General features: G+C 43.7%; 1 protein-coding gene across 1 annotated transcript in view; it reads left to right on the forward strand.

Moving 5' to 3' along the window:
* dntt (deoxynucleotidyltransferase, terminal) overlaps positions 1–26,991 on the forward strand; it is a 151,106-nt gene that overhangs the window by 16,347 nt on the left and 107,768 nt on the right. Inside the window, exons 2-3 of the mRNA XM_071380301.1 lie at positions 4,561–4,735; positions 14,742–14,852. Coding sequence (XP_071236402.1) covers positions 4,561–4,735; positions 14,742–14,852 — 286 coding nt within the window. The remainder of the gene's footprint in view (positions 1–4,560; positions 4,736–14,741; positions 14,853–26,991) is intronic.

The following is a 26,991-nucleotide window of genomic DNA, read 5'->3' on the forward strand; positions in this document are numbered from 1 at the left end:
ATGTTTCAGTCAAATATTATAACTGTTTAGGCTTCTTGCGGTCAATTTGCTGTGTTGTTTTATTACGTTCCAGCCCCAGACCATCCCCTCAAGAAAAAATTGGCCCACGGCTGAATCTAGTTGATGATCCCTGAACTAGACCATGCTTACAAAGATATTCATTGTCTGATTTGTTATTGTTACCCATCTACCAATCATTGCCCTTTTTTTGTAGGCTTTCAAAAAGCTCTCTGGACTTTGTAGTTGAATCTGTGCTTGGAATTCAATAATTGACTGAGGGACCTTCCAGATGTTATATGTATGCTGGACAGAGGAAGGGTTATTCATTTAATAATCATGTCATGCCCTATTATTTCACACAAAGTGAGTCTATGTAACTTTTTATGTTATTTTTTAAGCCAAATTTGACTCCTGAATTAATTTAGGCTTGCCTAAACAAAAGGGGCTGAATACTTCTGCAACAACAATTATATCTTAATTTTTCTTCCACTTTGACAGAAAAATGTCAATTAAATACATTTCAATCCCACTTTGTAACACAATAAAATGTGGCATACCCAAATCTAGCTGCCTGTAGCTCAGGACCTGAAGCAAGTATATGCATATTCTTGATACCATTTCAAAGTAAACACTTTGAAGTTAGTTGAAATGTGAAATTAATGTAGGAGAATATAACACATTAGATCTGGTAAAAGATAATACAAACAAAAAAACATGCTTTTTCAAAAAAAAATTGATAAAATTGTTCCATCTTCTTTGAAATGCAAGAGAAAGGCCATAATATAATATAGGAGTCTAGGTGCAATTTAGATTTTGGCCACTAGAAAACAGCAGTGTGTGTGCAAAGTTTCAGATTGATCCAGTGAAGCACTGTAATACTGCACAATATTTTCTATCAAGTCTGCCCAAATGTGCCAAATTGGTCAATTGAGACATTTTCAAGTAGATACATACAAAAATTATATGGTAATACAAAATGTAAGTTTACACACTCCCAGAAATGTTATACAATAACTTTCACACATCTAGATGGCCGGGCGGGGTGGGTGTGGAGCCAGAGACAGCAGGGGTTCAAACTGTAGAACCCAGTTCTACAGTTTGAAGAACAGCTCAGGGTTGGGTTATAAAAAAATATCAGAAACGTTGAACATCCCACGGAGCGCCATTAAATCCATTATTAAAAAATGCTAAGAATATGGCACCACAACAATCTTGCCAAGAGAGGGCCGCCCACCAAAACTCACGGACCAGGCAATGAGGGGATTAATCAGAGAGGCAACAAAGAGACCAAAGATAACCCAGAAGGAGCTTCAAAGCTCCACAGCGGAGATTGGAGTATCTGTCCACAGGACCACTTTAAGCCGTACACTCCACAGGGCTGGGCTTTACGGAAGAGTGGCCAGAAAAACGCAATTGCTTAAAGAAAAAAATAAGCAAACACGCTTGGTGTTCGCCAAAAGGCATGTGGGAGACTCCCCAAACATATGGAAGGAGGTTCTCTGGTCAGATGAGACTAAAATTGAGCTTTTTAGTTATGCAAGCTCAAGTTTTCCGTTTTTTTTGTTGTATTTCTTGTTTGTTTAACAATTAAAAATATTTAGCATCTTCAAAGTGGTAGGCATGTTGTGTAAATCAAATGATACAACCCCCCCCAAAAAATCTATTTTATTCCCGGTTGTAAGGAAACAAAATAGGAAAAATGCCAAGAGGGGTGAATACTTTTGCAAAGTACTGTATCCTAAAGAATGTTAAAAAAAATTTTTTTTTAAATGTAATAATTGTATTGGGCAGTTTTGATAAACACCTCCCTAATTCAGCCTTTCACAAACAAGATATGTGTTCTCTTGAACGTTACACACACACACGAGCACGCAGGCGCACACACATTGTTTAGTGCGTGTGAAGGCTGTTTGTGAGGTGGACGAGAGGCACAAACCCTCATTTATCATCTGTTTAGTTTCACCTTTCTAATTTCAACTCTAAAATGCAAATACACAACAACATGATCACGTTTTCTGAAATGTGAGCTTATTGTAGGAATTCTTTGTGCTGAGCTAGTCTGTGATTTTGTCTTTAGCTGGTGTAAAATTAATGGCATGTCGATAATGATGTTATACGATACACACTTTCCGTAATCTTGATCTTGGCTCTCCTAGTGGGACGCAGTGTTAGAGAGACTTCACCTAGCACAAGTGTCATCTCTCCCTGTCTGAACCCCATTGAATATAACATATCCTTGCTCACTGCACTGGGGCTCAGGGTCCCGCTGTTCCTGGAACTCCCTTCGGGTGCAGTGCTTCGTGCTAGCTCATTTGCATCTGCTGTGCCATTTTACATTCACTGCTGGTCACAAGTTGGAAAAATATCTAAATTAGGGTTGGATTATAGGAGCTATGTTTCTGTAAGGAGGGCAGAGTGTAAAAGAGCATGTGTGAGAGAGAGAGCACAATTTTCTTTACCCCGTGTTTATAAGAACAAACCCGCCATGGCTAAATTCAGTACCTATCAATTTAACCACAGGGTTGGATGTCTACATCAATCAACATTCGATTGTGACCGTCTGAAAGACTTCCTGTCTTGTTAAATTCAACAAGGCTGTCTGAAGGACACTTTCTTTTTCCCTTTTCCAAGATGATGGGTTATACCATTTCTTTTTCTGCAAAATTCAAGATTCAGTTCACCCCAATATACTCCTAAAGTTGGTGTTGGCAGTGTGCAGAATTATTACTTTCCTTTTTTGTAATCATATAGTCATATTCACACCTGCGCAAAGCCATTGAATGTGCTCACATGCTCTACCCATTCATACGGTTTGTGTTATCTGATGAGCCTCACTCTGGGGCTGTTATTGTTGTGGAGCCTCTCTAAACCTGGTCTCAGTGGCAGGCCAACCAGCCAACCAGTACACAGAGCAGTCAGACAGAGGATTAGTCTCACCGCTGATTTGGCCGATTAGGCTCCTGAAGCGACACTCTGTTAGACTGTTAGGATGTCCTGGGAGGGCCGTAGGAGCCGTTATGCTGTTTTACCTCGGCGAGGAGAAGGAGGAGCATGGGGAGGATAATTATGCACGCACGGGTGCTCTGATTGGCTCATTGGTATGGTAGTTAAACAGAGAGGGTTTCCTTTTGGGGGAAAACCAGACACGTCTGTTGTGAGGATTCCTATGGAGCTGTGTGATACACTATGTGAATGCATGTCTCCACTCTTAGGGGCGTATTTTCAGTCATAAACATCTGAATGATGCTCAGAGGTCCTGCTGAGGAGGCTGTGGTGCATGTTGTTCAGTCTGTGCTGGTCCATATATGTTATAGTAGTCCCTGCCAAGACTCACACTGGATCTGAAACCTTTATATCTCTCTCTAAAACAATACAAATAAAGACAGTGACGTTGTTCTCTTTCTACTTCTACTAAATTCCATGACATAAAAGGAACCACTGATCAGACAGATTCACAGTTTACAAATCAAGGCAAGTTCCAAGCAAAGGGACATTTTAGAGCCATATAGATGGCTCTGAGACATTTGGATCACTTCAGTGGGACCTTTGACCCAGAGAAGTGATAATAAGACATCATGAGGGTGTCATACATGCTTATGACCAGTGGTGGAAAAAGTACAAATTTGTCATACTTGAGTAAAAGTAAAGATACCTTAATAGAAAATGACTCCAGTAAAAGCGAAAGTCACCCAGTAAAATACTACTTGAGTAGAAGTCTAAAAGTATCTGGTTTTAAATGTACTGAATTACAGTGGTGGAAAGAGTACTCAAATGTCATACTTGAGTAAAAGTTCAAAGTAAATGCTATACATAAAATTACTTATGTTAAGCAAACCAGACAGCACAATTTTTTAATATATTTTTTTATGGACAGCCAGTGGCACACTCCAACACTGGGACATCATTTACAAATGCAGTATTTGTGTTAAGTGAGTCCACCAGATCAGAGGCAGTAGGGAAGGCAACACGTTATATTGCTAGGTGAGTGAATTGGACCATACTGCTGTCCTGCCAGAGCATTCGAATTGTAACGAGTGCTTTTGAGGGTCAGGGGAAAATAATTGTAGTAAAAGTATATATTTTCTTTAGGAGTACAGATACCCTAAAATACTACTTACATTGTACTTTAAAGTATTTTTACTTAAGTACTTTACACCACTGCTTATGACAAGCCTTACAATACATATACATTGTTTATTTCTTATTAGTTAGGCTGTCTGGTACAAATGTACATCTTAAAGCTGAAATGCAGTATACAGAAGAAAAAAGAAGATACAAGTTTATATTAAAAAAAAGTAATTTGAGCGCAAATTCTAGTCTTGACAGCTTCGGACGGATGTTGTCTGCTCTTGGTGAAGGTCTTTATTCCGCTGACAGCCGAGTTGGTGGTTTGATGATGGTGATGTTGGTGCTAGAGTTGGCTCGCCGTTCCTCAGCTCTATGTAACCACTGAACCTCTTCTACAGTAACGATGTGTACCGCCACTTGTAACCACATGATCATGCATTATACCTGCAGACTTACTGACCTGTGACCTCCTTCTTCTTGTTCCCTGTGCAGTGATGAGGTCACTCACGTGGTGGCAGAGGATAACCAGGCCGGGGCATTGTGGGCATGGCTACTGGGGAGTGGTCTGAGGGATGTCTCCAGACTGCAGGTGCTGGACATCTCCTGGTTCACGGACAGCATGAGAGAGGGGAGACCTGTCACTGTGGAGACCAGGCACTGTATTCCGGTGAGGGAACCTGTGGTCAGTTTGAGTGTTGGTGGGCATTTTCCGCTGTGTGTGTGTGTGTGTGTGTGTGTGTGTGTGTGTGTGTGTGTGTGTGTGTGTGTGTGTGTGTGTGTGTGTGTGTGTGTGTGTGTGTGTGTGTGTGTGTGTGTGTGTGTGTGTGTGTGTGTGTGTGTGTGTGTGTGTGTGTGTGTGTGTGTACGTGTGTGTGTGTGTACATGTGCGTGTGCAATAGAGAGATTATTTTGGAAAACAATTGAAATACTGTATAGATACTGTTATACTGATATAGTATTTTGTAGTTCTGAAAACATACAGATTGGAGCATCAGCATTTGTGGGTTCGATTACAGGCTCAAAATGGCCAGAAACAAAGATCTTTCTTCTGAAACTCATCAGTCTATTCTTGTTCTGAGAAATTAAGGCTATTCCATGCGAGAAATTGTCAAGAAACTGAAGATCTGGTACAACGCTGTGTACTACGCCTCACAAGTCCTCAACTGGCAGCTTCATTAAATAGTACCCGTAAAACACCGTCAACGTCAACAGTGAAGAGGTGACTCCGGGATGCTGGCCTTCTAGGCAGAGTTCCTCTGTCCAGTGTCTGTGTTCTTTTGCCCATCTTAATCTTTTCTTTTGATTGGCCAGTCTGAGATATGGCTTTTTCTTTGCAACTCTGCCTAGAAGGCCAGCCTCCCAGAATCGCCTCTTCACTGTTGCTGTTGAGACTCGTGTTTTGCGGGTACTATTTAATGAAGCTGCCAGTTGAGGACTTGTGAGGTGTCTGTTTCTCAAACTAGACACTCTAATGTAATTGTCCTCTTGCTTGCTCAGTTGTGCACAGGTGCCTCCAACTCCTCTCCTAGTCTAAAGAAGGCCAGGTTTATTGCTTCTTTAATCAGAACAACAGTTTTTAGCTGTGCTAACATAATTGCAAAAGGGTTTTCTAATGATCAATTAGCCTTTTAAAATGATAAACCTGGATTAGCTGACACAATGTGCCATTGGAGGGATGGAGGGATGGTTGCTGATAATGGGCCTCTGTACGCCTATGTAGATATTCCATAAAAAAATCAGCCATTTCCAGCTACAATAGTCATTTACAACATTAACAATGTTTACACTGTATTTCTGATCAATTTGATGTTATTTTAATGGCCAAAAAATGTGCTTTAATTTAAAAAACAAGGACATTTCTAAGTGATCCCAAACTTTTGAACGGTATTGTATATTTGTGTCTAATGTTGTGAATTGTTAGAATCTACTGCACTGTTGGAGCTAGGAACACAAGCATTTCGCTACACCGCAATAACATCTGCTAAATATGTATATGTGACCAATAAAATTTGATTTGAGGTAGTTAATGATGTAGCTAGCTTGCAGCTAGCTAGCCTAGTGTTGGCTAGTTAGTTAACTCTAGCTAGTTAATGTTAGCTTCTCTGGTGTTTTTGTTAGGCCTACCAACTAGGCTAGCTAGCTAACTAGTTACCATCTACAGAATAGACTTTCCGTGCAATCTGTTGAGATTTTTTGGGATAAGCTAGCATGCTAGCTAGCTAACTAGTTTTTTAACCTTCTAAATTAGCTATCTAGACTACTACTCACCACCACTAGAATAGTTATTTTTATGTTACTGAGTAGGCATATATCTTTGTTTAATCGAATTAACACATTTCTTAATCTAACTATAAAAATACTTGCAATTTTGTAAGAAATTTAAGGTCTTTTTACGTTGTAATAAAGTTGACTAAAGGAAAATCTCATCTTTTGTTTGTAGGTATTATTACTTGGTCATGAATAGTAAGTAATTATATAAAAATTGGTCATAGGAAAATGTTAAATTAGACTTAAATTTAAATAGCTAAATCCTGTTACAAGTGACGACCTTGTACTTATGCAGATATTGCAGATATGTACTCTTTGGTGTATTAGTGTGTTTATTTTCTCACTTGGATGGCGCTTTCAGAAGCTGAATATTAGATTGTCAGGATGGGTAACATACTTTGTAGGTACACAATAATTACAAGTAAATACCCTTCAAGATACACTTCATTTTATCTAGAAAAATGCTGTGTAACACCTACAATTACATTGTACTTATGCAGATATTACATGTACTCTGTGGTGTACTAGTGTGTTTATCCTCCCACTTGGATGGTGCTTCCGGAAGCATTAAAATAATGGCCAGGGTTGTCACGATGGGTAATGTACTATTTACAGTAAGTACACATTAACGACAAGTACTGTAAGTACCCCTCAAGATAGTTAATTTTAACTAGCTAAATTCTTTGTAACACTAGTAATTATGCAGATTTTGCATGTACTCTGTGGTGCACTTGTTTCTTTATCATCCCAGTTGAGGATGACACGCACTTAAGGATGACACCAGTATGGTAGACCCCAGTCAGTGAGGTTGACCTATATCATTTTGAGTTTTTTTAAAGATTTTAGCATTTTACCCCCCTTTTTCTCCCAAATTTCGATCTTGTCTCATCGCTGCAACTCCCCAATTGGCTCGGGAGGCGAAGGTCAAGTCATGCATCCCCCGAAACATGACCCGTCAAACCACGCTCCTTAATACCCGCCCGCTTATCTCGGAAGCCAGCCGCACCAATGTGTCGGAGGAAACACTGTTCACCTGACTACCGAGGTCAGCCAGCAGGCGCCCGAACCGCCACAAGGACTCATTAGAGCTCGATAAGCCAAGTAGTCCCCCCCGGCCAAACCCTCGACACTGGGCCTATTGTGCGAGCCACCCTCCCGACTCCCGATCACGGCCGGTGGTGATACATCCTGGGATGGAACCCGGGTCTGTAGTGACGCCTCTAGCACTGCGATGCGGTGCCTTAGACTGCTGCGCCACTCGGGAAGCCGGTTGACCTATATGTAATAGGTTTTTGTAACTCAGATGGTACGTTTTTGGGGGGCAAATGCTAGCAACAAAATGTTGTGGAAATTTGAAGAGTGTGCATTCCTGGGTAGGTAATTATAGCCTATGTGATCTTGGGACACCCAGTGCATCTATACACAAGAGGTTACAACCTTATGATAGTTGTTATTGAATTGGATGCAGCTGAGAAGAAAAACAACACTAAATTGGTGAATTTAGTGCAAACTTCCCTTTTTTGGAAAAACCATAGAAGTTGGAGGGCAGTATAACTGCAGTTTGCTGCTGTCCAAAATACCTCAGTCGACTGCTTTTACTGCAGTTTCAAAACGGCAATCTTTTTGTTGTACGGGTTGCTCATTTGTAACAAACATGGTAACAAGCATTCATTGTTACACCTCTAATTACAGACTGCAATTACTACCAGTTACATGTTGTTATAATAGTGTAACTATGAGTTATTACTATTAACTGCAATGCTCGCTACAGTGCAATTAAGAGATAATCAACTAGGGGCTATGTATTCTATGGAAAATAAGGAACCATGTGGAAGGTGTGTTCCACGACGAAGGTGTGTTCCACGAAGGTTTTCCCATCTCCACAGAGGAACTCTGGAGTTTTTTCAGAGTGACCATTGGGTTCTTGGTCACCTCCCTGACCAAGGCCCTTCTCCCCCGATTGCTCAGTTTGGCCGGGCAGCCAGCTCTAGGAAGAGTCTTTGTTATTCCAAACTTTTTTCATTTAAGAATGGCCACTGTGTTCTTGGAGACTTTCAATGCTGCAGAAATTTTTGGGTACCCTTCCCCAGATCTGTGCCTCGGCACAATCCTGTCTCGGAGATCTCCGGACAATTTCTTCGACCTCATGGCTTGATTTTTGCTCTGACATGCACTGTCAACTGTAAGCCTTATATAGACAGGTGTGTACCTTTCCAAATCATGTCCAATCAATTGAATGTACCACAGGTGGATTCCAATCAAGCTGTAGAAACATCTCAAGGATGATCAATAGAAACAGGATGCACCTGAGCTCAATTTCGAGTCTCATAGGAAAGGGTCTGAGTACTTGTGTAAATAAGGTATTTCTGTTTTTATATTTTAAACATAAAAAAAAACAGTTTTCACTTTGTCATTATTGGGTATTGTGTGTAGATTGCTGAGGATTTTTTATTTTATTTAATCCATTTTAGAATAAGGCTGTAACGTAAATAAAATGTAGAAAATGTCAAGGGGTCTGAATATTTTTCTGAATGCACTGTAGCTAACATAACAATCTGTCCTAGTTTGCCATTATGAAAATCGAATTTAACAATGCCAATAATGTTTTCATTTCGACTTTTGCATTCAAAAGCAGCTCAAACATAGAATGTAAGAATGAACTATAGCCATTGAATTGTACTGTGAGTTAGAGGGAAATAATGCACGCTCTAGAATGCCCTTCAAGCCAATCAGAAACAAGTCGTTTGTTTGGTTACCACTTGCTAGCTACTTCAGTGGATGTTGAACACATTTCTAGTGGCAAATGTGTTAAATTATAGCCAAGGTAAAAAAAAAAGAAGTATAATCAACGAGGGGCTATGCATTCTATGGAAAAGAATGACTATCCCTTACAAATCCCCATGGCTGCCATGGAATGTTGTAGTGTCATGTAAATGCATCATAATGTAGAAACCTCTCTGCATACAGCAGAATTGCATTATTAGAGACAAATGCTGTTTTGCGGGCTGGCCTGCATTGTAAATTGAAATGCGTTTACATTTTTGTAATTTAGCAGACGATCTAATCCAGTGTGATTTACAGGAGAAATTAGGGTTAAGTGCACTGCTCAAGGGCACATCATCAGATTGTTTCACCTAGTCGGCTCGGGGAAACAAATCAGCAGCCTTTCAGTTACTGGCGCAACACTTAACCCCTAGGCTACCTGCCACCCTGGCCATTGTCAGGCCTCTACATTGTCATGGCAATTTAGAATGAAATCACACAAGCACACACAGGAAATTATGTAGCATTTGGAATTTGGAATGTTTGGTTGGTTGGTTGGAACTCAGTTTTGTGGCAACAACATCACGACGAGGCATGCGACTTGTTTCTGCTATCTGAGATGATCCATTTGTCAAAAATGGCCATCTACATTGAGCGAATTGACCAGTATATACCGTGGAGGGGACAGGGACAACAGTATTTTCCTGGCCTGAAAGTCTCCTCCCCACAGAAGCCCACTCTCTCAGGCATCCTCTGCTACAGGGATGGGAGGCAGGTGTGCCCAGTAAGTGCCTCTCTACCTACTGTACCCTACTATCTACACTGTTAACCTATTCATTATCTGAGTAGAAAACCTCAAATCTTGTCACGGCTTCATGTTTTCCAGCCTGCTACCTCTACCTGGCGTGATGTACCAACGCAGGCGAGGCCCAGTCTCTCTCTGAGGTATCCAGTTGTAAAAGCCCTGGGAAGGCCGGTGCAGACAGATACAGTAACTCAGATCTGGTATTATTACAACCAGCTCACCTGCTTCTACAACCAGCTTCCCACCTGCTACCTCAAGGAGATGAGGCGCATCGCCGAGTTTTACAAGAACTTAAGAGAGTCTCGTATGAGTGATCCAGCAGTGGAAGAGAACAGCTTGGGTTGAGTGTGCGGACACTGAGGAGGAGGTAGTGGAATCTTTACAGGGCAGGCAGCGGGTGAGCTCGGATGACCAGGAGGTGTTGGAGCTGGTTAAGGCCATGGGCCTCCTGTCTTTCTCAGACTAGTCACCTAGCTCACAATTATTGAGGCTAGCAAATTGGTAGGTCAGGTGAGTTCGATAAGTGTAAGTTGGACACATACACACACAGAAAGAGACACACACACACACAGTTAAATATGAATAGTATTATTATACTATCAATAAATGTATTTGAATTTAACTATACCTACTGTGACAATTTGTAAGTCGCTCTGGATAAGAGCGTCTGCTAAATGACTTAAATGTAAATGTAAATGTGATGTGCAATTTTTGGAGTGAGTGTGACTGTGTGTGTGACTGTGCGTGTAAATGTGATTGTGTGTGTGTGTGTGTGTGTGTGTGTGTTATGTGTGTGTGTGTGTGTGTGTGTGTGTGTGTGTGTGTGTGTGTGTGTGTGTGTGTGTGTGTGTGTGTGTGTGTGTGTGTGTGTGTGTGTGTGTGTGTGTGTGTGTGTGTGTGTGTGTGTGTGTGTGTGTGTGTGTGTGTGAGGAGAGTGCAATGGCCATGGACTGAGCAATAGATGGTGCTGTAAACTGTAAAGGGAGGTTTTATTAATGAACATAATAAGGGGAACTAATCAGTTATGATTTTAAATATGCAACAGAACAAAAGTGTTCATTTATGGTAGACTGCAGATATAGAGATGAATGGCCTGTAAAGTAAACGAGAAGACAAAGGAATCTTTAAAAATATGTAAATGATGCAGACAATTAAGAGATAGTGTGAATAAGTCCATGAATGAATGATGGGCACCAGAATCATAGATATGACAAGGACAGGCGGACAATAAAATGTGACCTTGAACATACTGAGTCCATTTTCTCAACGACATTTGCAATACTAATTACCATATGGCAAGACTTGACTAGTCAGTATGTCAAATCTATTGTTGATGCTCAGCAAACGAGTAATACAAGATCAATCCTTTATCCAAGGTTCAATGCTATATCAATATTAAATGCTAACACCTGTCAAATGGGAGCTTTATTGTGTGTGTGTGTGTGTGTGTGTGTGTGTGTGTGTGTGTGTGTGTGTGTGTGTGTGTGTGTGTGTGTGTGTGTGTGTGTGTGTGTGTGTGTGTGTGTGTGTGTGTGTGTGTGTGTGTGTGTGTGTGCGTGCGTGCGTGCGTGCGTGTGTGCATTTGTGTGTCTGTCAAATATACCTACCAGAGAGGAATTGTAGACGAGAACACATTTCCCTTTTTATAGCCTACGCTCACATTATCACATTTCAGTTTGCTTGACAGCAGCAGAAGGATCCCCCATAATGCTTTCGCGTGCCAAATAGACCCATCAGCTCGGAGCTCGCCGCTAACCAACACACAGACAGATTTGTTTCTCCTGGATGGCACTGTGGGAGCCTCCGCAACATATGGGCCTAAAATAAAGAAATATGCTGCCTGGTTTAGATGGACAGTCTATCTCTCTACTCTCAGTGGGGGGAAACAGAGACAGACGTTCTTCCCTTCTTCCCACCATGCCGGGGTTCAAATAACATTTGAAATCACTTCAAATACTTTAGCTGGGCTTGACTCAGATTGTCTGGCGCAATGCAACCAATATAAAAGTACCAAAAGTGCAAACCCGACCATCTGGGACAGGCTAAACCAAACGCAAAAAATATTTGAAATATGTCAGATAGTATTTAAACCCAGGTCCACTTCCTACCAACCTAAGGACAACAGTGTTCACAAGAATGGCTCTCTGACAGCGTTGTGCCAGAGTTATGACAACAAGCGTGTGCCTGAGTTATACAACATCAGATATGAACATGCGTATTTCCCATTCCTGAGCACCCATTCGTGCTAGTCCATATGACATGTTAAAATGTGGCCCATCAATAGATGTATTTTGCCTATGTCATTTAAGCAGCTGAGCTAATGATGCAATGTTCACATTTATCAGCCTTTCTCCTAAGGTAACCACAGGGCTCTTTTACTGCTTCTCCTGTGATGTATCCCTTTTCTATATACAACAAGGCAATACACTGTGGCATTTATGTGTGCCGTACTTCCAATAGATTGTTTTTTATGAGTTATAAATCTATTTAAGAGCCTTGGGAAGAGACACAATATTCTCCGAGCTGGCTTCGCTAACACATTCGCCTCAGGCTCTTCCTACCACTCTAAAAACGTTATGTGTTTTACAACCATAAATATTCCACCTTGTACCCTAAATGCTGCTACTATGGAGAATTACACGTTTTGAAAACCCATTGAAATGTAATATTTCCATTGGTTACTTACCGGCATGCATACAATGGGCTACAGAGGCTGTTTTGCGTAAGTTGAATGTGATGTGGAATAGGCGGTAGGCTGGTGAGAACAAGGAGAGAGGAGGCAGTGTGCAAGAGATTGTGGGAATGATTGCTGGATTGGAGAGAGATGTGTCAGGCCTGTGAACACAGACATGCTCGCCGCAGACATGTGTTGTCCCTGTGCGGTGGCTGTCATCAATCTTCTCTTAAGAAGGGCTAGTGCGGCCTATGTGACCCCTAACCCTGCTCGGTAGTCCGTGAGGAATTCATTAACCTGCCTGAACACACCTCTCCGTCTGTGTGTATACAATTAACCTGAACAGACAGCCCCTGTCTGTGTCTGTAGACACACACACAAGCGTGCACAGGCCCGCCTGCTCGCCCGCACCGCAGTCAGTCAGGAACGCACGCACGTACCGGGCATGCACGCACGAACACACATGTGCATGCGAGTGTGCCTGATGCGTGCATGCGTATGTGCTTGCGTTCCTGCCCGCTTGCTTGCATGGGTGCGGGCGAGCAGGCGGGCCTGTGCACGCTCGTGTGTGTGTCTACAGACACAGACAGGGGCTGTCTGTTCAGGTTAATTGTATTCACACAGACGGAGAGGTGTGTTCATTCCACACACACACACACACACACACACACACACACACACACACACACACACACACACACACACACACACACACACACACACACACACACACACACACACACACACACACACACACACACACACACACACACACACACACACACACACACACACACAGTTAGTCTGAGGAGCGGGCATCTGGGGTCCAGCATCACTCCCCTCTCCCACTAGCAGCAGATGTGAAAGGGTCTGTGAAAGGGTCTGTGAAAGGGTCGAGACCGTGGAGCATAGGTGTCCAACTTTATAAATTCAGCAGACTTTTATATGTGGACATTTAATCAATAGATCCTCTCTGAGTTTAGCAGGGGGTGAGCCTTGGGGAGAGAAAGGCAGAAGGGAGCATACAACATGGAAGTCTGTTAGAGCTGGATACATTATAGGCCTGTATAATAACTAAACCCAATTGTATCATGCCTACCTCCAACTCCCTGTGCATACTGATGTAAAAAGAAAAAAAATAAGGAAAAAAAGTAGGTTCTATTCTGATCTGTGTAAGAGAGGAAAAGGTACGTTTCACTTTCGATCGGCAGAAAATCTGGTGCCATGAAATATATTCAGAGCTATTCAACACTTTTTAAGAACATTAGAGACTTATTAGAGAGTTATTGACATAGCCTTGTTCTGTTCAATGTTCTCTACCTACAGTATATAGTACTCTAAATACCCCAATTCATTTTGTTAAGTTCAAGAGTACAATATAAAAATTGCTGACACCATTCAAACCAATAAGGGTTCGGAACTTTAAAGCCAATTATCTCAGAATGATCTTTTTGCAGATAGATCCTTATAGTCCCAAGCTCTAGATTTTTAAAGATTTTGATTGATTTAGCCCTCCCAATGTGGGAGACCTGGAGAGATGCCAAGCACTTTTTCATTATCTTCATCTTAACACTCCTTGTTCCTTCTTTAAAAGTCTCTGTCAACATGGCATGGTGTCATTACCTCCCTACAATTCTCTTCTGTGTCACAGTGTACCCAAACTGCCTGAAAATACCATGGGTAATTTTCACAGACACAATGTTCCATTGTAGATGTCTAATTGTCTACGAGAACATTAACATTACATATGTAATCCTTTTGATATATTACAAATGAGCAATTTCTTCTGCGGGACTGAAAAGGCAATTTACAAATGGCAAATTGGATTATGGGTTTGCAGAATTCTTGATGTGTTACAGGTTAGCTGGAGTAATGGATTTGGATACCACCAGACTGTGTGATGAGTGTCATCAGACTGTTGCCCTGGTGATGTGGGGACTGGTGTATTCTCAAACTCTTTTATTGCTGTTCTGCTTTCAGAACCCAGAACAATTTCACATAACTTTTGAAACCCACTTTTGTCACATTTTCTATGATCCAGAATCTCTTCTTCAACTGTGATTTTTCATTTGATTGCTGGTGAATATGACTCCCACTGATACCTGCACTTGCAAACATTTTGCAATGAATTCAAATCTACTGTACGTTTGTTTTTGTATACAGGCCACTTCATCCACTGCGACAGAATGTTCTCCATCCACTGCTGCAGCCAACGTTTCTCAATACGCATGTCTGAGACGGACAACCACGGAAAATCACAACAAGATATTCACGGTAAGGGAAAACAACATATACAATCACAGCTTACTCAATTTCATGTCCCTACCTAAGTCTTTGTTAAGCTATTCCACCTTTATTGCTGCTACAAAGCATATATCCTGGTAAATACTACATTATCTTATTTGCATATACCCTGCCCATTCCCCTCCCCATATCGCAATTTGTGCCACCGTTAAGGGAGAAACCTACATGCCAAGTATATACCATATAGTATTGTGTTCCCTACAGGTTATAGAAAAGAGCAGAAGCTCTGAACAATTAGTTCAGTTTATGAAAGGAGAAAGCCTGAACAATTTGTTCGGACCCCAGTCCTACCTACCTACCTACAGGTTATGGGAAATTTGCTCGGTTAGTATTTTTCCAGTAGGTTTCTTGAAGGTGAAAGCCTCCACTTCTATGTCAAAGATAATGAAACAGGAACGCTATACTAAATGCTACAGTATTGTCTGCAAAAACACTAAATACTACATTATAGTACAGTCTGCAAAAACACGACATTAATTACTACAGTATATAATATAGTTTTATTTTACTATATTATTTATACTATAGTTAACTATAAATACTACAGTATAATAGATTATACTACAGTAAATACTACAGTATCAGTATTCATTGTAGTGTTTTTGTACTTTAGTCCGCATTAACACTACAGTGAATACTATAGTATTTAGTCTTTTTTTATGTGGGTCTGCCTTGCTTCACATACCAATGCACTGACTCTGCCCCCCATCAGATACATTAACCTACAAATGAGAAGCATCTGCAGGTATGTCATGATGAAGGCAGAACAGCTGAGGTGCCCGCAAGGGCTGGAAAGGGCTGACCCTTAGGCTGGGCATGCCACACTGATATGGGCAGTGGATGTGACGCTTCTCACCAACAATGATGGATCTTTCTCTATGCCATCGGGCAGCTAGTGGCCAATGCCAGGGTGCGGGGGGGTGGTGCGGGGGATGGGGGGGGGGGGGTGTTGATAGCACACGTTTTCAGACTGGCTGTGATAGAGGGTAATACTGCAGCTTGCCATTGCATTGTGTGCGGTAATGTTTTCCTACACAACAACAATGCCGCTTCTCACAAACATTATTAAAAAAGAAGTTTCCCGATAAATCTCACTGCCAGTATTTAATACTCGCTGCCAGTGTGTAATATGGTCTTTATGTGCACTGTGAGGGCTGTTTTGCTGACAGTCCAAGGTGATCAAAAGCACCTTTAAAGAATAGTCGGAGTTAGGGAATACATTTGAGAGATATTGCATGGAAGCATATCGTATCTGACTCTACCGCTGATACGATTCCAAACTTCCAGTGGGGCTGTGTGTGTGGGAGGTTGGTGGCTTGGTGAGTTGATGAGTTGAGTTCCTCCAAGCCTTATAAAGCAGAGCTTACTCAGAGCCTATGGAGACATCTGTTTCATAATGACTTTCACTTCTCCCTGACTGACTACACATGCACACTCTCCCACTTGCAGACATGCATGTAAGAACGCAGGCATATTCATGTGACACACACACACGCACACGCACACACACACACACACACACGTACGTCAACTGGGAGTGGTGCTCGGTTCCCTTTCTCCTGTTCCTTTCCACCGCATTAACTCTCTAATCACCTGGCTGATGATTCCCTCATTATTCCCCTTCAACATACATCACTCACCAGTGTTATTGGTGCTAATAAATGTCAGTTCAACCTGTGGCTGCGGAGGTGAGATACAGGTAATTAAACTAAATCCTAATATCCCGAGAGATGTCGAGCTTTTTAGATGTCAATTCTGCTGTTATGGCTTTGATCAGTAGGGTTTAAGACCAGGGAGGTCTGGTGAAATATCAAAGAGCATGAATGAACTACAAAACATCACCTGAGAGGTTTCTATACAGGAAGCAACACATCTAAAAATGTGGAGATAATATTCGGTTTAATTTGCTGTAAATTCATTGTATACAGTATGAAAAGCACATTATCCCTGCAAACATTCAACATATAAGAGAGAACTGGTGAGTGTGTGTGTGTGTGTGTGTGTGTGTGTGTGTGTGTGTGTGTGTGTGTGTGTGTGTGTGTGTGTGTGTGTGTGTGTGTGTGTGTGTGTGTGTGTGTGTGTGTGTGTGTGTGTGTGTGTACCTGTCATCAGGCCTGTGTAAATATGTCAGACCTACTGTAGGGCAGCTATTCTCAACCGGTGGGTCACGACCCAAATTTAGGTCATGGGAGGTTTTGAATGGGCCATGAATGTCTGAGTAAAAAAAAAAAAAAACGATTTAATTTTATAAAAAATATTCCAGTCTGAACTTAAACGACTAAAAGCAGGTAGAAAAAGTGTGTAGAAATGATTATAAACCTATTTATGTAACATTTTTATAATAAACCTATATTTTTCTTCAGTCACGTTTTCTTTAAAAATATAGTGTTATTAGCAGTGCTATTTAGAAGATGTGGTTGATTTTGTGGTTTCAAACCAGTGTGCTTGACATTCTTCATCAAGAATATTGTAAAAATGGACAATGAAAAAGATGGGACTGTTGTTTCCTTGGTACATTTACTACCAATATAGCATTAAAAATAGTTTTCCAGATAGCATTTTTGCAACAACAAAGAAACGCAATGCGAATATTGGATTGCGACCAGACAACCTCAACCTGGTTCAATTTGGGTCCCACGGCAAAACCAGTTGAGAACTACTGCTGTAGGAGATCCGTCAGGTTGAGAGGAAGTGTGAGAGGAAGCAGCTCATGGGGGGAGCCACAGGGTGTAGGAAGAGGAAGCACGAGGAACCAAGAGGTGTCAGGATCAGGAAAAGAGGACGAGTATGATCTACCCAACAGCACCCCAGCCAGCTGTCAATCAGCTGACAGCAGCCCCTCCCCAGGGCCACACATTAATATTCTCCCTCTCTCTCTCTCTCTCTCTCTCTCTCTCTCTCTCTCTCTCTCTCTCTCTCTCTCTCTCTCTCTCTCTCTCTCTCTCTCACCTTGTGTCTTGCTTAGATTCCAAAAGACATTTAAAATGTCATATTATGTGCGATAAATAAATATGGGATGTATTTACAATGGTGTTTGTTCTTTGTTCTAGGTCATACATTGGGCAGGAGGTTAGGAAGTGCAGCTCAGTTCCCACCTCATTTTGTGGGCAGTGTGCACATAGCCTGTCTTCTCTTAAGAGCCAGGTCTGCATACAGTGACCTTTCTCAATGGCAAAGCTATGCTCACTGAGTCTGTACATAGTCAAAGCTTTGCTCAATTTTGCGTCAGTCATATTGGTCAGGTATTCTGCCACTGTGTACTCTCTGTTTAGGGCCAAATAGCAGTCTAGTTTGCTCAGTTTTTTGTTAATTGTTCCCAATGTGTGAAGTAATTATCTTTTTGTTTTCTCATTGTTTGTTTGGGTCTAATTGTGTTGCGGTCCTGGGGATCTGTGGGGTCTGTTTCTGTTTGTGAACAGAGCCCCAGGACCAGCTTGCTTAGGATAATTCTTCATGCAGAGTCTCAATTTGGTGTTTGTCCCGTTTTGTGAATTCTTGGATGGTGAGCGGACCCCAGACCTCATAGCCATAAGCCATGGGTTCTATAACTGATTCAAGTATTTTTAGCCAGATCCTAATTGGTATGTCAAATGTAATGTTCCTTTGGTGGCATAGAAGGCCCAACTTGCCTTGTCTCTCAGATCGTTCACAGCTTTGTGGAAGTTACCTGTGGCGCTGATGTTTAGGCCGAGGTATGTATGTTTTTTTGTGTGCTTCTAGGACAACAGTGTCTAGATGGAATTTGTATTTGTGTTCCTGGCAACTGGACCTTTTTTTGAACGCCATTATTTTTGTCTTACTGAGATTTACTGTCCGGGCCCTGGTCTGACAGAATCTGTGCAGAAGATCTAGGTGCTGCTGTAAGGCCCTCCTTGGTTGGGGACAGAAGCACTAAATCATCAGCACACAGTAGACCTTTGACTTCAGATTCTAGTAGGGTGAGGCCGGGTGAGGCCGAGTGCTACAGACTGTTCTAGTGCCCTCTCCAATTCGTTGATATATATATTGAAGAGGGTGGGGCTTAAAGCTTTTTGTTTGTGTACATGGATTTTATTATGACGTATGTTTTTCCCCCAACACCACTTTCCATCAATTTGTATAGCAGACCCTCATGCCAAATTTAGTCAAAAGCTTATTTGAAGTCAAAAAAGCATGAAACAGCAAGGGTTCAAACTGTAGAACCCAGTTCCTAAAATTGAATATAACATGGATTTATCAAACAAAAGTATGCTTAATTTTATCTCTGGGACCCACAGATTACTGAATGTAAGTACATTATTTACCAGAGGTGAATGTATCAAACCAGTTGCCATGATAAAAGTGTTTTGTTGTTGTGCACTCTCCTCAAACAATAGCTTGGTATTTTTTCACTGTAATTGCTAGTGTACATTGTACAGTGCAGTTAGATTAACATTAATGTAAGCTTTCTGCACATATAAGACAGGTCTATGTCCTGGCAAGTTGGCTGTTACTTACAACGTCATTATAGTCACATTAGTGCACATTAGCAACAACCGTCCCGGTATAGGGACACCGATCCCGTATATTAATGATAATGCTGAAAATTTTCCCAAGGTTTCTGTTGATGCATATCCCACGGTAGTTATTGGGGTCAAATTTCTCTCACTGCCTATGTTGCTGTACTGTAATTGACTCTCTCTCACACACACATACACGCTTGTGCACACACGCCCACACACAGAATCTCCTCTCCTGTTCATTCAGGTCTAGCCTACCCCTCCTCTCCATCATTCTTGTGTGCAGTCAATCTTCCTCAGTCATAATTCTACTCCCAGCCTGCCACACACTGATCCAAATATTGATATGTGTGTCCCGGTTGATTGACATGCTGCATTAACGACTTTCAAACCGATGGCAACACGGACATCGCTACACACACACAAACACACACACGCACGCACGCACACGCACGCGCACCCCCACACACACACACTGGCCTCTGTCACTAATGAGAGGAGAGGAAGAGAGGTAGAGAGAGGAAGAGATAAAGGGCTAAAGGTCTTTGATTTTGTTTCCTTTCATCACATGGCCTCTGGTGATTGTCCAGCATGTCGATAGCAGCATGAAGGCAGTCTGTGTGCTTGACTGATCTTCAACTGCATCACCCTGTGTAGGTGCAACTTACACAACCATAGCAACTAGCAAACAGCAGTCTGACTGAATACAACCAGTCCTCACTATGGGCTCTTTCTTTCTTGGCCTCGACAGACTCTTGGCCTCTCAGACACATTGGAGACAGTGCTGGGTGGTAAACTGGGATGCTACATCAACTCTGCATGAACTAACTCTCCCTCCAGCCTTTACTTTTCATTAATTAGACCAATGCAAATGTGCCTGTCCTCCCCAGTGTTGGCTCTGTGCTGGAGGTAGGAAACCTGACAGCTGACAGACTGGCCTCCAAGGGAGATGAGAGGGCCAGGGTGTGTTGGTTCTGCTCATCTGTTCAGGTTGGTCCAGGAGCAGGCCGGGCGCTTTAGGAGCCCGCTGACTGCAGCACAGTCTCTGCACGACTCTGCTGGTAGCGACTCAGCACCGAGCCATCTGTCTCCTCGAGCTCTGGGTGAGACTAAGGTGAGACGTCAGTGAGATGTCAGTGAAATGTCAATTAGGTGTGGCTGACAAAAGGACCTGCTGTAAGCTGTTAGTATGAGTTGGTGAGAATGCTGCTCTGTAGTCCTATGTTACTGTACAGTGCTTCTAGTGGACAAACAGAGCAAATACGTTAGCATGAGCCGGTGGGAAAACCACTCTGTAGGTCTACATTCCTGTAAGTGATTCTACTAGACCAGTGTTTCAAAGTTTATTCGCCATGTACACAGGATACAACAGGTGTGTCACGGATCCCTCCGGAACTTTCATTGCGCACACCTGGCCCGTATTCCCACGGATTGTATTTTTATATATGTGCCCCTTCTTCACCATGGTCTGGTCCATTATTGTTACAATGTCCGTTGGTGCGTGTGAGTACCTGTGCTGGGTGTTTTGGGCTTTCGTGCCTTTGTGGATTGCGCAGATGGTTACTGGTCTCGTCCCGTGCGCTAATCATTGTGCACGTGTGTTATTTATTCGAGGTACTCCTCGCTCTTTTTTGTTTTGGGTTTCTACCCCGTGTTTTGTTACGTGTTTGTTTGGTCTTCGTCCCCGTGCCTTTACACGGCACGCCGTCATTTGGGATTAATAAAAAAAACTATTACGGATTCCTGCGTCTTTCTCCCGACCCTTCATACCAATGTGACAAGGTGTAAAACCGTACAGTGTAATTCTTACCTTAAGAGCTCTTTGCCAACAATGCAGTGATAATGATAGTATAGATAATAATAGAAAATATAATAAAATATAAAAATAAACTAGAACTACGATGTGAGTTAAAGAAACACGAGAAGTATATCCAGGTCAGTGCCAGTGCATTATTCAATGTGCAGGGGTACTGGAGTGGTTGAGGTGGGTTTATACATAAAATGTGACGTAATAGAATATACATGTAAACAGGGCTAAAAAGTGACTGGTAGCAGGAATATATAAATACTTATGGTAATATACTAATGATAACATACTGTATACATGTAAACAGGAGTAATAGTGACCAGTAGTAGTATAAATAAATAGTGGTAGTGGCAATCAATAATAATGGACAGCAACGTAATGGAGTAATACATCTGATCAATAATCATTTTAGCAGCCGCGTAGGTTGTGTCTGAGTGGGTGGAGACCTGTGGCTGAAGTCTTAGGCAATTTTTCGGGCTTTTCATGAGCTACAGGAAACAGAGGGGGGTGCACACACCCATCCACATCGATGGGGCCGCAGTGGAGAGGGCCAAGAGCTTCAAGTTCCTCTGTCCACATCACTGAGGACTTAACATGGTCCTCTCACACCAGAACTGTTGTGAAGAAGGCACGGCAATGCCCCTTCTCCCTCAGGAGGCTAAAACTATTTGACATGGCCCCTCAGATCCTCAGTAACTTTTACAGCTGCACCATTGAGAGCATCCTGACTGGTTGTAACACCGTCTGGTATGGCAACTGCAAGGCACCCGACCACAAGACGCTACAGATCATGACGAATACGGCCCAGTACATGACTGGGGCCAAGCTCCGTGCCGTCCAGTACCTCTATACCAGGCGGTGTTATAGGAAGGCCCAAACAATTGTCAGACTCCAGCCACCCAAGCCATAGATTGTTCTCTCTGCTACCACATGGCAAGCTGTACCAGTGCACATAGTCGGGAAACAACAGGACCCTGAACAGCTTCTACCTCCAAGCCATAAGACTGCTAAACAAGACAGCTAAATAGCTCATCAAATGGCTATCCGGTCTACCTGCATTGACACTTTTTTTGCACTAAGACCAAGAAGGCAGAATCACTTTCCTTAAATGCATCCATAATGGAAAGAAAATTGCCTTTATTAATGTGTCTCTGAATATCATATTTTTCTGTGAAAGATAACGACCTGGCTTTACGTATTTTACTGGTTTATGACTCAATGACACCACCCCCTGTTAGAGGGGAATAAAGCAGGCCAAGAGTTAACACACAGAAACGTTATTCACACAGAGGAGAAAATGAATATTGGGATGGAAATGGGGATGTACATGGGGATGCTTCTCAAAGGTACAGAGAAAGGAATAATGAATATTCACATACAGGCTACAAATCAAATACAATTTTATGGTCGCATTCACATGTTTAGCAGATGTTATTGTGGGTGTAGCAAAATGTTTATGTTCTTAGCTCCAACAGTGCAGTAATATCTAACAATACACAACAATACATACAAATCTAAAAGTAAAAGAAAAATAGAAATATTAGGACGAGCAATGTCGGAGTATAAATATGTGGTGTGATGTATAGACAATATGGACAGTATGTGGATAGAATACAGTACATAGTATATCTGAAGAATACATGGATAGAATAGCATATGTACAGAATATTGACTAGAATACAGTATACAGTATACATATGCTGTCACGCCCTGACCATAGAGAGCCTTTTTATTCACTATTTTGGTTAGGTCGGGGTGTGACTAGGGTGGGTAATCTAGGTTGTTTATTTCTATGTTGGCCGGGTATGGTTCCCAATCAGTGGCAGCTGTTTATCGTTGTTGTAACGACTGTCATCCTCTTCTTCCTCTGAAGAGGTGTAGCAAGGATCGGACCAATACGCAGCGTTGTAGGTGTCCATGTTTTAATAGGGAAAACTGAACATGAACACAAATACAAAAACAATAAACGTGAACAAACCGAAAACAGTCCCGTGTGGCACAAACACTGACACAGGAAACAAACACCCACCAAACCCAACACAAAACAGGCTACCTAAATATGATTCCCAATCAGAGACAATGACTAACACCTGCCTCTGATTGAGAACCATATCAGGCCAAACACAGAAATAGAAAACATAGATAAACAAACATAGACTGCCCACCCCAACTCACGCCCTGACCATACAAAAATAAAGACAAAACAAAGGAAAATAAAGGTCAGAACCTGAACCTATAGGGGAGGGTCTGGGTGGGCGTCTGTCCGCGGTGGCGGCTCTGGCGCTGGACGTGGCCCCCACTCCACCATAGTCAATACCCGCTTCCGTGGCCTCCTAGGAACGGCAACCCTCCTCAATGACCCCACTGGACTGAGGGGCGCCTCAGGACTGAAGGGCAGCTCCAGACTGACAGGCAGCTCCGGACTGAAGGGCAGCTTATGACTGACTGGCGGCTCTGGCAGCTCCTGGCTGGCTGGCGGCTCTGGCAGCTCCTGGCTGGCTGGCGGCTCTGGCGGCTCCTGGCTGGCTGGCGACTCTGGAGGCTCCTGGCTGGCTGGCGGCTCTGGCGGCTCCTGGCTGGCTGGCGGCTCTGGCGGCTCCTGGCTGGCTGGCGGCTCTTGCGGCTCAGGACAGACTGGCGGCTCTTGCGGCTCAGGACAGACTGGCGACTCTTGCGGCTCAGGACAGACGGGAGACTCTGGCGGCTCAGGACAGACGGGTGGCTCTGGCGGCTCAGGACAGACGGGAGACTCTGGCGGCTCAGGACAGACGGGTGGCTCAGGCGGCGCTGGGCAGACGGGCAGCTCAGGCGGCGCTGGGCAGACGGGAGACTCTGGCCTGCTGAGGCGCACAGTAGTCCTGGTGCGTGGTGTCGGAACTGGGGGTACCGGGCTGGGGACACGCACCTCAAGGCTAGTGCGGGGAGCATGAACAGGGCGTACAGGGTTCTGGAGACGCACAGTAGGCTTGGTGCGTGGTGCCGGAACTGGTGGTACCGGACTGGGTACACGCACCACTGGGCGAGTGCGGGGAGCAAGAACAGGGCGTACTGGACTCTGGATACGCACAGTAGGCCTGGTGCGTGGTGCTGGCACTGGTGGTACTGGATAGACCGGACCGTGAAGGCGTACTGGAGCTCTTCAGCACCGAGCCTGCCCAACCCTACCTGGCTGAATGCTCCCCGTAGCCAGGCCAGTGCGGCGAGGTGGAATAGCCCGCACTGGGCTGTGCTGGCGAACCGGGGACACCATGCGTAGGGCTGGTGCCATGTACACCGGCCCGAGGAGACGCACTGGAGACCAGATGCGTTGAGCCGGCTTCATGGCACCTGGCTCGATGCCCACTCTAGCCCGGCCGATACGAGGAGCTGGAATGTACCGCACCGGGCTTAGCACGCGTACTGGGGACACCGTGCGCTCCACCGCATAACACGGTGCCTTACCAGTACGACGCCCTCTCTCTCCACGGTAAGCCCGTGGAGTCGGCTCAGGCCTCCTACCTGCCTTCGCCACACTCCCCTTGAGCCTCCCCCCAAGAAATTTTCGGTGCTGACTCTCGGGCTTCCAACTGCGCCGCCGTGCTGCCTCCTCATACCAGCGCCTCTCTGCCTTCGCTGCCTGCAACTCTGCCCTGGGACGGCGATATTCCCCTGGCTGAGTCCAGGGTCCTTTGCCGTCCAGAATCTCCTCCCAAGTCCATGAATCCTGTGTCTTTTGCCGCTGCTGCTGCTGTCCTTTACCACACTGCTTGGTCCTTGGTTGGTGGGTGTTTCTGTAACGGCAGATTTCCTCCTCTTCGTCTGAAGAGGAGGTGTAGCAGGGATCGGACCAAAACGCAGCGTGGTAAGTGCCCATGTTTTAATAGAAACAACTGAACATGACACAAATACAAAAATAACAAAGAGAATCTAACCGAAAACAGTCCCGTGTGGCACAAACAATGACACAGGAGACAAACACCCACAAAACCCAACACAAAACAGGCTACCTAAATATGGTTCCCAATCAGAGACAATGACTAACACCTGCCTCTGATTGAGAACCATATCAGGCCAAACACAGAAATAGAAAACATAGATAAACAAACATAGACTGCCCACCCCAACTCACGCCCTGACCATACAAAAATAAAGACGAAACAAAGGAAAATAAAGGTCAGAACGTGACAGTTGTCTCTGATTGGGGATCATATTTAGGCAGCCATTTCCCCACTGTGTTTTGTGGGATCTTGTTTATGTGTAGTTGCCTGTGAGCACTTCATTGACATCACGTTTCGTTTGTTCTTTATTGTTTTGTGCGTTTCACTTCAATAAATATGTGGAACCCATATCATGCTGCGCTTTGGTCCGAATGTTCTTACGACGATCGTGACATATGCAATAGGTAAAACAGTATGTAAACATTATTCAAGTGACCAGTGTTCCATGTCTATGTAGACAGGGCAGCAGCCTCTAAGGTGTAGGGATAAGACACATTTCTTCAGCCTCCTGAGGTTGAAGAGGCGCTGTTGTGCCTTCTTCACCACACTCCGTGTGGGTGGAGCATTTCAGATCGTCAGTGATGTGCACGCCAAAAGAACTTGAAACTTTTCACCTTCTCCACTGCGGCCTCGTCGACGGCGATGTGGATGGAGGTGTGCTCTCTCTGCTGTCTCTTGAAGTCCACGATCGACTCCTTCGTTTTGTTGACGTTGAGGGAGAGGTTGTTTTCTTGGCACCACTCCGCCAGGGCCCTCACCTCCTCCTCGTAGGCTGTATGTTCGTTGTTGGTAAAATCTCTTCGTTGTTGGTAGAGCAGAGTAGTGAATGGACATCACAATCAAATGTAGACCGCATTATCTACCAAGGGAATTCACTTCGGTCATAATCACAGCCGTATATATTCCCCCCCAAGCAGACACATCGATGGCCCTGAACGAACTCTATCTGACTCTCTGTAAACTGGAAACCACACACCCTGAGGCTGCATTCATCGTAGCTGGGGATTTTAACAAGGCTAATCTAAAAACAAAACTCCCTAAATTCTATCAGCACATCGATTGTCCGACCAGGGCTGGCAGAACTCTGGACCATTGTTATACTAACTTCCGCGACGCATATAAGGCCCTCCCCCGCCCTCCTTTCGGAAAAGCTGACCACGACTCCATTTTGTTGATTCCAGCCTACAAACAGAAATTAAAACTACAAGCTCCCGCGCTCAGGTCTGTTCAACGCTGGTCCGACCAATCTGAATCCACGCTTCAAGACTGCTTTGATCACGCGGATTGGAATATGTTCCGCACGGCGTCCAACAACAACAATGATGAATATGCAGATTCGGTGAGCGAGTTCATTAGGAAGTGCATTGGCGATGTCGTACCCAGAGCAACGATTAAAACATTCCCAAACCAGAAACCGTGGATTAACGGCAGCATTCGCGTGAAACTGAAAGCGCGAACCACTGCTTTTAACCAGGGCAAGGTGACCGGAAACATGACCGAATACACACAGTGTAGCTATTCTCTCCGCAAGGCTATCAAACAGGCTAAGTCCCAGTACAGAGACAAAATTGAATCGCAATTCAACAGCTCAGACACAAGGGGTATGTGGCAGGGTCTACAGTCTATCACGGATTACAAAAAGAAAAGCAGCCCCGTCGCGGATCAGGATGTCTTGCTCCCAGACAGGCTAAATACCTTTTTTGCCCGCTTTGAGGATAATACAGTGCCACTGACACGGCCCACTACCAAAACCTGCGGGCTCTCCTTCACTGCAGCCGAGGTGAGTAAAACATTTAAACGTGTTAACCCTCGCAAGGCTGCAGGCCCAGACGGCATTCCCAGCCGCG

The sequence above is a fragment of the Salvelinus alpinus genome, chromosome 32 (assembly GCF_045679555.1).
Source record: "Salvelinus alpinus chromosome 32, SLU_Salpinus.1, whole genome shotgun sequence".
In the NCBI taxonomy this organism is placed as follows: Eukaryota; Metazoa; Chordata; class Actinopteri; order Salmoniformes; family Salmonidae; genus Salvelinus; species Salvelinus alpinus.